The following is a 13,026-nucleotide window of genomic DNA, read 5'->3' on the forward strand; positions in this document are numbered from 1 at the left end:
TATGCCTGTTTATTTTGTGCCGCTGTTTTTGCCCAAAAAAAGAAGAAGGAGCACCCACACAACAACAGACTGATAAATCCCCGCTCGTCCGATGCCAGGAATCACAGCCGAAGCCTTCAGGAGTCTGGAGGAACAATGCGCTACATGCCCTCATTTGTATCAACGGCTATTTTCTGCCCCCGTATGACCCCTGACCCCAACCTCTCTTGAAGCCCATCTCCAGCCTGCCTGGCTTCAGTGGATAGAGTGATTGTACCTTCGTAAAAGCTTTGAGGAAGAAGCGGCAGCTGCTTTTGTGTAATCAGGATCTGGGGGAGGAGGAAGGAGCCGGGCTCTGCCAGACAAATCCGAGTCTGGATAAACCAGTTCTGTTTGATAAAGGGTACAGTAGGAAGAAAGAATCATTTTTAAAATCCTCAAAATGTGAGACATTTCCAACAAAGGTGTCAGGATCCATTGCTATGCTGTTGGGAACATACTGGCAGCCTTTTCATTTGCAGTTCGGTATGAAGCTTATTGAACTTCTTTACTCCCCTAATCTTACTTTTACAGTCATTTTTAAGAAATGGTCCACAAGTATGGAGTCACAGTACAGAGAGGTTTAACATGATGGTTCATTCTTCATTACGTGAGCCTGTCATGTGTTGAGTGGGAGCCACAGTTTTCATTCTATGAAAATATGAGCAACATGTTTTAGCCTTCAGTGCGTTAGATTGAAATCTAAGAAATATCTGCTAGATCCCTGCCCTTCTTAATTATTGAATTAGGCCTCATTGCTGTCATCAGCTTCACAGGATGTGTGGGTTAATTCCTGCCAACAAATCAAATCATGGAATCACTGGAGACGGGATAGTGCACGTGTCATGCAGTGAATGTGGGCAAAGACCTGTTCTGATATTCTGCAGACCCGCTGGTACATGCTGCAATACAGTGGACTTACAGGGGTGGGGAGAGGGGATAAAAGTCAGAAGAAAATATGTTCAACCACATAATGAAATTAGTAATGGATTTTTTTGTTGCTTTTCATTATTGTTTTCAGTGCTCGTCTCTTTAATCTATTTTATTTCTACCCCTGTTCGGTACTGTCTGTACATTTTGGCACAATGGATGTTTGGTAAAACATTGAGTGTTTGTGATTTTCCGTGCCGGTCAAACTCTCCCAAGCTCACTTCCTTGACTGTTGCTGTCGCCACTCCGTTTGAGTACATGATCCTGGCCACCATCATCGCCAACTGCATCGTCCTGGCCCTGGAGCAGCACCTTCCAGGAGACGACAAGACGCCCATGTCTAAGAGACTGGTGAGGCCAATGCGTGCGCTTGACATGCAGGATACACAGGATTAGCACATATAACCCTTCACGAATACACGCTAGTGTACGTTTTAGGTTCTCTGTATGAGTTTGGTTAATGTTTGGTTGCAGTCTCCTCTTCTGACGTGAATGGACCTTTAGTGAGCATCACATTCTCTTGCACGATGATTTTTTAAAAATAAATCAAATTATGAATGTAATCTGACGTTTACTGCCCTCTCACCAGTTAAATTCTCACCAGTCCTTTGAAGGAGAGAGCTTAAAGAGGCTGAGTAGGTTTCAATGTGTATGATTAAAAACACAACTGCCACTAAATTATCAACTGAATACCCCACGGAAAAATATTTGGTGAGATTCTTAGTTGAAGGCCACTCTGCATTGTGGGAAGAACATGCACTTGTTTGAAGAGGACGTGTATGGAAATGTACCCTTTCCCCAAATGGATGGAGGACGTTTCAGCAATGACACAGGTCTTGAATTATGATTGGGCCTGCCAAACTCTGCGCTGAATATGAGGGGGTTGTTAAAACAGACGGCTCTACGTCACCGCGCTCACCGCTCACACCGGAGACCGGTGCCATAATTATGAATGACAGCTGGCAGCGGGTGTGGCACCATTCACGTTTCCCTGGGCAAGGCTCTCTTTTACGCCCTCATGCATGCATGCTCTGCATGTGAAGTTTCTGAACTGCCCTCGAAGCAGATTGCTCCACTTTTACTGTACCTGATCCAATGACACCCTCCGTGGGCAATATTTTAAAATTTTTCTTAGATTTATTACATTATATTGCAACTGTACCTCCAGTAAAATCGCTGCTATTCAAAGGTGGCCACATTCCTGCCCTGTTTAATACGTGTGTAGCCCTGAGCACTTTCAATAACCCCTGATGAATTATTATTTTTGGTTAGCAGTGTGGTGTTCCATTAACTAATGCCGTTCAACTCCTCAATTGTATTTATTGATGATGATTTCATTATGTGCATTGAGTGTTTCCAGTACATCTACACATGTCCATGCACTAATGTGACATGCTCTAAATTATAGTATATCGCCCTGGCAGGCACACTGCTAGACTAATAAATCTTTATAGAGGTGCCTGCAAGTAAGCAGCACCATAATTAAGGAGTGAAAATGGTAATGGGAAGAGTGGGCTGCACATGCTGTGTCAGCAGCTTTCCACAGAGATGTTTGTCCACATTATTGGAAAATATTGTTTTTCTGTTAGAGTTGAACAGGCATAAAGACAACCCAGCCATTTTAGAAAGTGATCTTATGAAACACAGTAAACAGGTAAACATTGTCTCGATCCCTAAACAGTTCCTTGCACCTGAATCGGCATTCACATTTAATAATGCACTGTGTGAATCAAACTGATCCTCAATAGACGGCTTTCCTTTATTCCATCACTTGGAGCCTGCAGTCATTTCACTTCTGACTCTGTTCAATGAGACCCCAGCACAGAAGGTAAAGCCTCCCCCAGAGCTGTGGAACCTCTCAGAACTCCCTGGATGAGCATTCATTTCTTGTTTCTAAGTTATTTTTCTCATGTTGAGTGTGTTAGAGAGTGCACAGCTGTGTCTGAACTGTATGCTGAAGCAAATCCCGTAGCTCCTTCCTTAGCTTCTGGACTCCTTTTTCAGTCTCAATAAGCCAAAAGGGCAAAACGGCTGTATGTATACAGTACTTTTATTTCAATTTCCCTTTTCTTGAATGGCCTCCGTAGTGATACGAGGTTGTGTGGTTGAGGTGTGTAGGTAGGGTACGGAGGAGTGCAGTGTGCTCTTGGTGTTAGTTTGTATTTACAAGTGATTAATCTTATTTCATGATGCAGAATTCAAGTGCAGATACCTAATGTTCCACCATTGTGCAACGTCACCCACAGAAACGAAAAAGTAAAATATGTTCTCAAAGAAACCTAATTTATTTTACTGTCAACTGATCAAGAATGAAGAGATGTTTGATTTCCATAAAACCTTCTTAAACTGACATTTTCCTTTTGTTTTTCAGGAGAAAACAGAGCCCTACTTCATTGGGATCTTTTGTTTTGAAGCCGGGATTAAAATTGTGGCCTTGGGGTTTGCCTTCCATAAGGGCTCCTACCTTAGGGTTGGCTGGAATGTCATGGACTTCATCGTGGTGCTCAGTGGGTGAGTGGATATGGCTCCAGAGATGCAAATGCGTTCTGCTGAGCTTCTTAAACTCACATACAAAAGAGAAAAGACTGAAAGAATGACTTCAGTCATCATATGTTTGTTCTCCACTTTAATTTATTGGTGGTGTGGTTGTTCTTGGGGGAGAAATTCAATAGCATGCGATGCTGGCTTTGTTTGGATTGAATGTCTCCTGAACCACCTAATTTCAGAAATGCAGAAACTATGAATGCTGAACAATCCTTCAGGTTGTGAAAATGAGCTCCATTTCCTGTGGTTCTGTGTGCGTGGAGCAAACTTAATGCCCTTAAATCAGTGGGTCCCTGGTGTTTCTGAACCCTGGTCACACTGAGAATAATCGGTTATGAAAAATAATGATGATGAATAGAAAAGCCCACATTATCGCCTCTGCACTGGAGACCTCCAGTCGCAGTCCTCCAATGTGAGGTGCCTGCAGGTGTTCTCTTCTATGGTAGCCGAGTTTAAGACCCACAAAGATTTGATGGAAATATCGGTGTGCTTATCTTTGTATCCTGTTGAGCTAATAATTCTGTGTCCCGCCAATACATAATGTTGGGTAGTTCTTTGCTTTTCTGTGCAATGTTTTTAGACCGTTTCACTTAAAATGGAGCAAGAACTGAACTGTCTTTACCCACTTACCTGATTGAAGGCATGCTCAGTCCACACATTTAGGTTGCAGATTATTCTTACGTGTATACACATGCGCTCCACTAAAGAGAAAAAGGCTTTTTATCCTGTACCTGTGGCGTCTGAATATTTGACCAAAGAAGAGAATGAGGATGAGCCAGGGTGGGGCAGGTGTTGTCATTGAAAGACGGCGTGTTTGTGTAATGTGTGGATTCCTTTCAGTTAAGAACTGAATGTGAAGGATGTGAAAAATGATGTTGAAATCTCATAATCCTGCCAAGAGATACAGTTTCCACTGGCCAGCTGTATTCTGTTGATGGGTGTGGTACTTGTGATGTGGCCAAGACATCTGTTCACGCCTGTCATTGTAGTCAGCATTACACGACAATGCCAGCTCAGCTCTGTGTACTGTCCCTCTCTTTCTCTTTATCTCTCTCTCTCTCCCCCTCTCTCACTCCCTTTCCTTCTGATCTACATGAGCGAGATGGCATTCACACGGTCGCATGCATATGCTCACTTTCACAGATGAAATATTAATTCATCCATAGTGAAATGGTACAAAGTGTCCGGGGCTTCTTACAGAATTCTGTATGGTATCATCGGATCCATTATTCATGATCGGGCCTTCGCTGTGTAAGCACCGGTCTGCTTGCTGTGGAGGCCGTGTTTGATGGGGGCTTTGGGCTCCATTGGCAGAGCTGCCCTCAAGTCCCTGCTGTTTCTTCCGCATCACCTTCTCCCATTCTCACTCCCCGCGTGCCTCGTTGTGCTATTAAAGACATTAACGCGGAGGGAGACGTAGGCATGCCCGGTGACAGCCGCATGAAGTTCTTTGACACGAGCTTCATTTATTTTCTCTGTCTCATATTAATCGGGTTGCTTTCTTCGTCGTCACTAATTGCTTTTTAGCAGCCCTCTATCAGTTTCTGTAATTGAAAAATGTATAAAACCAGTGAATCCAAATTGATTAGGTTCCTGTACACAGTCCTCATCAGACTCCATTTCATGTGAACTAATTTCCACTCTGAATAACCGGTCGTGTCTAACATTTGGATTAAGATTAAATACTTTAATTAGGAATTTTTTGTCCTTGGCTGTCTTTAATTGCAAATTTCCCTCAACGATGTAAGGATTCATAACATATTATAGACAGCGTGTAGTTATGAATACAAATACACAGTTCTGTGTGTTTAAATCTACAGGCAGAATAAAGCATCATTTATTCACTTCCTAATTACAACTCCAGCTTCAGTAGCATGACTAATACTTTGTTTTCTGTCTTCAGCACTCATATGTTGAGAAAATAACAATCAATAAAGGGAAGGAAAATAGAATGACATAATCATATAATAATAGTAATGATAATGATTGACTGGGGAAACATTTTCATGATTTAGCTGTAGAATTTTCAATGCTTTAAATTGTAGCTTGTCTTGAGGACTTGATTAAAACTGCACCTGTCATTTTAATCTTTTCTTAGATGCTTATCGTTAAAGAACTAGCCTAAATCCACCCTAAAAGCATTTGTTTTTCTTCTGCAGATCCGAAGTTCTGCAGTTTTTTTATTCTCCCATTTAATAAAAATTGTAAGAAGAGTCTGAACCTAATTGTAATCTTTATATATGTATTTATTCATTTATAACAGGTGACTATGCTCATATTTTTGCCATTCCATGTCATATATTGGTAGTCTTGATACCCATGTGAAAGTACTGTAAAATTGCTTTCAGTGACTCAGTGTTTCAGTGAGAAGATATGACAGAATGTATATGATACCAAGACAGGGTCATAATCAATCCATCCATCCATCCATTATCTATACCCGCGTATCCTGGGCAAGGTCGCTGGAGCCTATCAGTTCCAGTATATTATAATGAGTTGGAGTGTTTTCTGGAACAGTCTATGGTGTGCTGAGGTGAAGTAATTATGCTAGTAGCTCTGGTGTAGCATGATAAGAAACAAAAAGGTGGGAGAATGTGTTCTTGAGCCACCTGCAGGGTGGAGTTAAATGTAATTGACAGTTGGAGAGGATGTTGGCATTCAGTCTGATCTTGGGAAGAGTTTTGTATTGTGTACCTTTCTGGGGGTCTTCCACGATGATGGGAGCTTATTGCCTTAAAGCCCTCATTCACATGTGGTGATTTAGACATGAATCTACCATTTATTTAGACACAGTTATTCGCCTTGCTGACTTCCACCCAGTTCAGCAATGTGCATTGACATGTTCACAGTGGAGTATCTGTCAGATTTCACAGTGGTGACATAGAAAATCATTCAGAATGTAAATCCATAAACCAGTTAGGTCTAGTTAACCTTGAGCAGTGATGTACATGACAAAAGGCTTTTTGGTGTGCCAGCAAAATGTCAATGTCAAAGTAAGTACAGCCTCACACATTTTCATAAAAACACACATCACACATTCTGTCAGTGTGAAAGAATCCTATTTTACAATGATATACTGTAATTATTTCAGCTTTATGTGTTTAAATACATAATTTACATATGGCAGCACCCATTATGGTTTTCAGCTTAGCTCCCTAAATATAGTACACTAACAGTCAATTAATATTTCAATATATTTTCATTGTATCCCATTTTGACAATTCAGTTTATATCAGTTTTATAGGACTGAGGGCTGATTGGTTCCTAATGCAAAGCTTTTGTGTCTATGGGCATATGTGTTTGGCTGAGAGCACTTTCAATTTCTGTGGTCACAGAAATGCATTCTTTGCATAAGATTGCTGTGTCTTTATAATGGATCTATTGTACAAACAGCCTGTGCTGAGCCAAATGACATAAACAATTAATTTAAGAAAAAGAAGCTTAACAACTCGGTTGAGCTGGCAGTTAATCATTTCTTGCTCATTTCATTATTCCACAGGTAGTAGGTTAATTGCACTACAATGTAACTTAATGACTGTAACAGAGAAAAGGCAGTCTGGACGTTTATTCATGATGCCTTGTGCCCCTGTAGACTTTTAGGATTTGTTTTCGAAACTTAAGTCCCACCCCTCATTGCCAAATTCATGCCTGTCAGTACCGAGCCCATATATGTATATGCAACAGTTGTTAAAGGCATACTATGCAGGATTTTTTAGCCTTGCTGTGGTACTGTGTTTACAATCAAAGAAGTCTCCTCCTCAGTCTTCAACCCTGTCAACTTAGTTTGAGTACCCCTCCTAACGTAGCTAGCTGGGTAGCTAGAGGTAACGTTAGTACAGTGAAATGAGTGACTGTACTATAAGTGACAGTAAAAAGGCAGATTTGATTATAGCTTAATTAATTATATTATGTTGGACGTATAGCTTAATTAATTCCATTATTTTGAATGTAATATTGGTTTTATCAATGAGACTTTTATGTAGAAAATGTCGGACCCTCACAAAAGGTCCAACAGAAAACAAGCTAACTCCACATTGCTTTTTATCCCCTTGTTGAACTTCAGCTGATGCCAACAAGGAAAAGCAATTCCAAGGTTAAATCTAGTTCTTGAATAAGCCCTGTGAGCTTGTCTTTTTGCTTTGCTGTATCTGGAGTCCCACTGGCTCTGTGGCCACACTTCTCCCCACACAGGGATTAGTGCCATGCCCAGAAACGTGCCAAACTCATTTTAGAATAAAAAATACAGGAAAAGGTACACAAATTTAGTGAAAGTGCAGGAAAAGACAGAGATTACAAGTGTGTTATAGATATGTCTTAGCATGGTTATTTTATAATACTTTCAAGGTAAAACTCCTGCATGGTATGCCTTTAAGCCAGGGGATTTAAAAACAAAGAATTTACACTTTGCAAAACATTTATCATCTTTGGATTAAAAAACCTTAATCAAAAGCAAGAACTGTTTTTTTCAGTTGTAAAATTCATCATTGCTTTATCATTATTTTTTAGAAACATTTTTTTTATTGAAATGTTGCCCATTCACCTCTCAAGATGTTACCTATCTGGTGTAATTGCATGTGTTACTGTGTACCTTTCAAAACACAAAATTTATTTTGAAAGTAGTGTAACCTTGATGCTGTGCATCTGCTGCATAGCAAAAAAAAAAAACCCATACTGTGCTTTTGAACTGTTTTTTTGAATTGTTACATAACATGACAATGAACCACTGCAGTGAAAGCAGACACTTCACTATGCTACACTTAATGGTCCTCTTAAAAATGAACTTGAATGAATGGCACTCTACTGCTCAATTCATGTAACAATTTGTGGCAAATTAAAATAAGGAAAATGACAGGATCATAGATTTACAATGGCTGTACCTGCATGCACTCTTATTCAGGCTGTTAACAGGCTGTTGACATGTTTGGTAAGAATGCCTAGACTCTGTGTGAATATGGAAGTGAGTATGTCAGTGAATAGTCATTTAATAATAGTCTAATACAGCATTGCATTTCATCTTGATGGTGAAGAGCATTACAGTGATTAGAGAGAGGAAAAAAGTGGTATATATACATATAGTATATACAAATACATATATCTTCCTGGCTAGCCATTCAACTCTATCTTCCTGGCTAGCCGTTCAATCCTATGTTACCACCTGTCTGGTTTCATGTCTGGACATACTAATTAATCATAAATTATATTGTATCAGCTTTGGACAATCATTAGTTCAATGCAGCTGTTTTTGTATATTTTTCAAAGGTTTTTAATATGGATGATCATCCCTTTCTTTTACATAAACTCTCCTTAATTAGCCTCAATACCACAAATCTGAATTGGTTTAAGAACTACCTACCAGATTGATTACCATGTGTGGTTTTAAGTAATATATGTTCTGAATCATTAAGTGTTAAGACAGGAGTTCCTCAGGGTTCTATCTTAGAACCAGTCTTGTTTACTCTGTATATTAATGATATTGAATCTTCTATAACTTCTGCAAAGTTTCTCTTGTGTGCCAATGAATCAACAATTTACTGCTTTGGTCATTCTATGCATATAGCTGTTGAAAATGTTCAGTCTGCTTTCAATTATTTGCAGCATGCACTGATGAATTTCAAGCTTGTATTAAATACAACTAAATTGTGATGCATGTTATTTTCAAAGGCAAGAAATTGTGAATACACTAACCTCATGATCAATACAGTACATTAAGTGGTACTAATGCCGAGAATGTGTCTGCATATGAATATCTAGGCATTTGGTTTGAGATCAACTTTACTTTTTGACAATCTGCTAAAATATTTAAGAATGAAGCTTGATTTCCTATGCTGGAACAAATCTTGTTTTCCTGTGGTCTGTAGGCAAAGGACTGTCAAGGCAACACATCTCTCTGTCCTGGATTTTGGGGAAGTTATATATAGGCATGCGCCTGTCTCATACTTGAGGATGCTACTTACCATTCTGCCCCCAGGATTATTATCGGTGATCTTTGCATCCATCACTGCATTCTTTAGCAGAAAGTTGGCTGGCCATCACTTTATGTTGGGAGAAATTTTCATTGGTATCTATTTATTTACAAAGCACTTCTACAAAAAAAACTGCCTCCATATATTTCACAGCTTCTCATTTGGAACACTGGTATCCATAAGACATGCTCTCGGGACTGCTTGTCACATCAGGTTCCTAGGGTCAGAATCCAAGTCAAATCTTGGAAAGACTACTTTTAGATTCTGTGCCCCAGATACCTGGAACTCCTTACAGCAAACCGTGAAGATAAATACTTTAGTGTCTCTAAATGAATTCAGAATGATGATGAATAATTAGCTTGGCCTGAATTGTGAGTGTTTTAATGTGGATGTTTTATGATGTTATTATTATTATTATTTAATGTATCTATTGTATTATGTCTTTTATTAGCATTATAAACTACTGTATGTCTAGTTTTTGAATTTTAAATATTCATTTTACATTGTGCTAATTATTTTAAATTGTTATATTTTATGTGTGCATTTGCAAAAGAGGGTGCCTGCTCTCAAAGTGTCTCGGAATTTGAATACAGAAAGAAGAAAGAAATGTATTAGTCCATATGTATCCAAATATTCTGGCTTGTTCAGCGGTGGATATTGGCTGATATAGTGGGTGACTATCAGATGCCAACTGTAGCCTGTCTTTATTGGTTATGCTGTACTCAAGTCACAATTGCTAATCTGTCAGCAGGCAGTGTTGTCAGTGTCATGCTGCATTTCTCCAGCACTCTCTCATCACTCAGAAGTCAAAGTTGGTATTCTAAATGTCCTAAAGAGTCAAAATGGAACAAGTGACATGATCCAATGTGATTAGACACCAGTCTGCGGTGAACGGCATGGATAACTTCATTGCAAGTGACACAACAAAGGAACTGCAAAGGAAATCAATACGCTTCTATAGAAACCTCATAAATTGGACGCAGATATGTCTCAAGTGGTGTGTTTGGTTAAGGCTCTCTTTAAAACACCAGCAATGTGCCAGGAGCCAGAACTGAACACAGACTGTTCCCGTTTTGATTGTGTGGCAGTCCTATACTGGTGACACGTAATTGGCTGTAATGTCGGCCGGAGACACAGGGTTTCATGTGGGAGGGCTTCTACTGCCTCGCCACTCAACAGAAATTCCCCAGATTGAACATTTGAGCATGGGTGCATTTGAGCACCTTGACAGATTGCAGTGTGCAAAAGATGCTGTTCGGCTGACTGACTGTTGTCTCGGATGGTGTGCTTGCTCACCCTTATAAATTGGTTAGAGGACATGGTGCTAATGAGATGGACTTACGGTTTCAAAAAAAATTAAAAAACCAGACAAGCGACACTTATGACATTGAGAAGTAATTCAACACCTTTCAGCATCTGCTTCTCCTCAGTTACTGCTATCTCACAGTTAACAGACGTGCTTTCTTACGTTGAATGTCACTCAAATATGAGTCATGGTAGTGTTTGATTCTTTTAGTATATAGAATGGTTAGGGAACTTCCTGTTCAGGGGATAAAAAGAAACACTTTCCCATAATTCCCTGCCACAGATAGAACCTTGCTTTGGCAGAAAATAAGTGATGGTCAATGTGGAACATGTTGGCTTTTCTGCTGCTTCTAAGAAACTCCTCAGCTGCAGGCCTCACCTGGCAGCAACATGCCTGGTCATTTCAATCCACTTGAGTCCCTTCTGAAGAAATAAGAGCACTGTTTCCAAGCCCAAACGTTTTGCCGAGTTAATGATGGCACACTAGACGCCCGGTGTATTTAATGCATTTGAAAGGCATCAGCACATGCTTGTCATTGTAAGTAAATCAGTGTCATCTCCTAGGCTAGCATGGAGAACATGGAACTAAAGCAGTCTGTCACTGTGTAGCACAACCACAAGCTATTTGTATATTGATGTATGAAATTTAAATATGTTTTTTTTGCACATACGCATTTCGGTATGTGAACCATGTACATTGGGAGGCAGCTGGTGAACTACTGTAAGCTTATTTATGGTTTATGCATTCTATTCAGTGTAAGGAGTGTAAAACTGCTTTGTTCTTGAGCATTCTGTTCCAATGGCCCTCTTCATGGGCAAATGCATTTACTGTGAGCCACATCTTATGAAATTAAAGCCTGGCATATGTTTAAATATGGAATTACTTCATAAATAACATCATATCACAATAACTGTCTGTACTCTATAACTGGTGCAACATCTGCAGTGATTCATTTAGCTGGTCACAATGAACAGTGTAAAATATACAAATTATAATAATAGGTCATCACATGAGCTTCCCCACTGTTTGGGAACAACACTACAAAATCTTCAGAGTCTATAAGGGCAGAGTGGGTCTGTGCAGAAATACCACATTACAGTTGCATGCATGGTTTTACAGTAAATTCATCTGCTGGTGATCTTTGGGAATACTGTACAACCTCACCGTGACTGGGGTGAAACGGCTCGATTTTGAAGGGTGTCATTTGATTTCAAAAGTATAACCGTATCAGAACAATAACATTTTTGATCTATTTAAAATCGTGGGAGGAACTTCATCTGGGTCTATGTGCAGCAGTGAATTGGAACATCTGCATAATTTGGTACAAAAAAAGGTTGTTAAAGGTTAATTATAAATGCTTTAAAAGTGGGTATGAAGAACGTGTGTCATAAAGCAATCGGTATCTGCACCACCACCACTTCTATCTCACTCACTCGCTCTCACTATCACAGAGAAACACACGTACACATCACTCTCTCTCTCCCCCTTTGTTTTACAGACACGCATAGATACACATTAGAAAGAGCCTGCCAGGGCTTTGTGCCCTTATTAAGAAATGACTAAAGATTATGAGATTTGGTGGTAATGGTGGATGAGTCATTAGTACCATTAGCTATTAGTGAGAAGGCATCTGTTCAGATGCAGAAAAATCAAAACCTGGAGGTCGGAGTGACTGTCTTTGCACCATATGTTAAGTGGGCAATCCCTCCTTTTTAAAGCATAATTATTAGGCTTTTGTAAGTTGTGAGCCTTCACGGCTGGATGACAGAATGTCTCTGTGTGTCTCTGCTCCATCCAATGAATGTAATGAGTCATTTGGCACAACGCAGTCCAGGTACTGTGCACGTGTGCGCGTGTCTGTCTGTGTGTGTGTGTGTGTGTGTGTGTGTGTGTGTGTATGTGTGGCTGTGTTGTGTTGTGTTGTGTGGAGATGATGAGAGGAAAAGAGAGAGCCTGTGTGTTTTTGTGTTGTGTTTGGGGAGAGGGAGTGAGAGAAGAGAGAGAGAGAGAGAGATGTGAGAGAGAGAGAGAGAGAGAGAGAGAGAGAGAGAGAGAGAGAGAGAGAGAGAGAGAGAGAGAGAGAGAGAGAGAGAGAGAGAGAGAGAGAGAGAGAGAGAGAGAGAGAGAGAGAGCCTGTGTGTGTTTTTGTGTATGTTTGTGGAGAGAGAATGAGCAGAAAGAGAGAGAAAGAGAGAGCCTGTGTGTGTTTTTTGTGTGTGAATGTGGAGAGGGAGTGAGCGAGATAGAGAGAGAGAGAGAGAGAGA

The 13,026-nt window shown here is 40.0% G+C and overlaps 1 protein-coding gene across 1 annotated transcript in view; it reads left to right on the forward strand.

Moving 5' to 3' along the window:
* Nucleotides 1–13,026, forward strand: part of LOC135253692 (voltage-dependent R-type calcium channel subunit alpha-1E) — a 135,513-nt gene that overhangs the window by 54,292 nt on the left and 68,195 nt on the right. Inside the window, exons 4-5 of the mRNA XM_064333288.1 lie at nucleotides 1,193–1,299; nucleotides 3,320–3,459. Coding sequence (XP_064189358.1) covers nucleotides 1,193–1,299; nucleotides 3,320–3,459 — 247 coding nt within the window. The remainder of the gene's footprint in view (nucleotides 1–1,192; nucleotides 1,300–3,319; nucleotides 3,460–13,026) is intronic.

The sequence above is a fragment of the Anguilla rostrata genome, chromosome 4 (assembly GCF_018555375.3).
Source record: "Anguilla rostrata isolate EN2019 chromosome 4, ASM1855537v3, whole genome shotgun sequence".
NCBI classification, from domain to species: domain Eukaryota; kingdom Metazoa; phylum Chordata; class Actinopteri; order Anguilliformes; family Anguillidae; genus Anguilla; species Anguilla rostrata.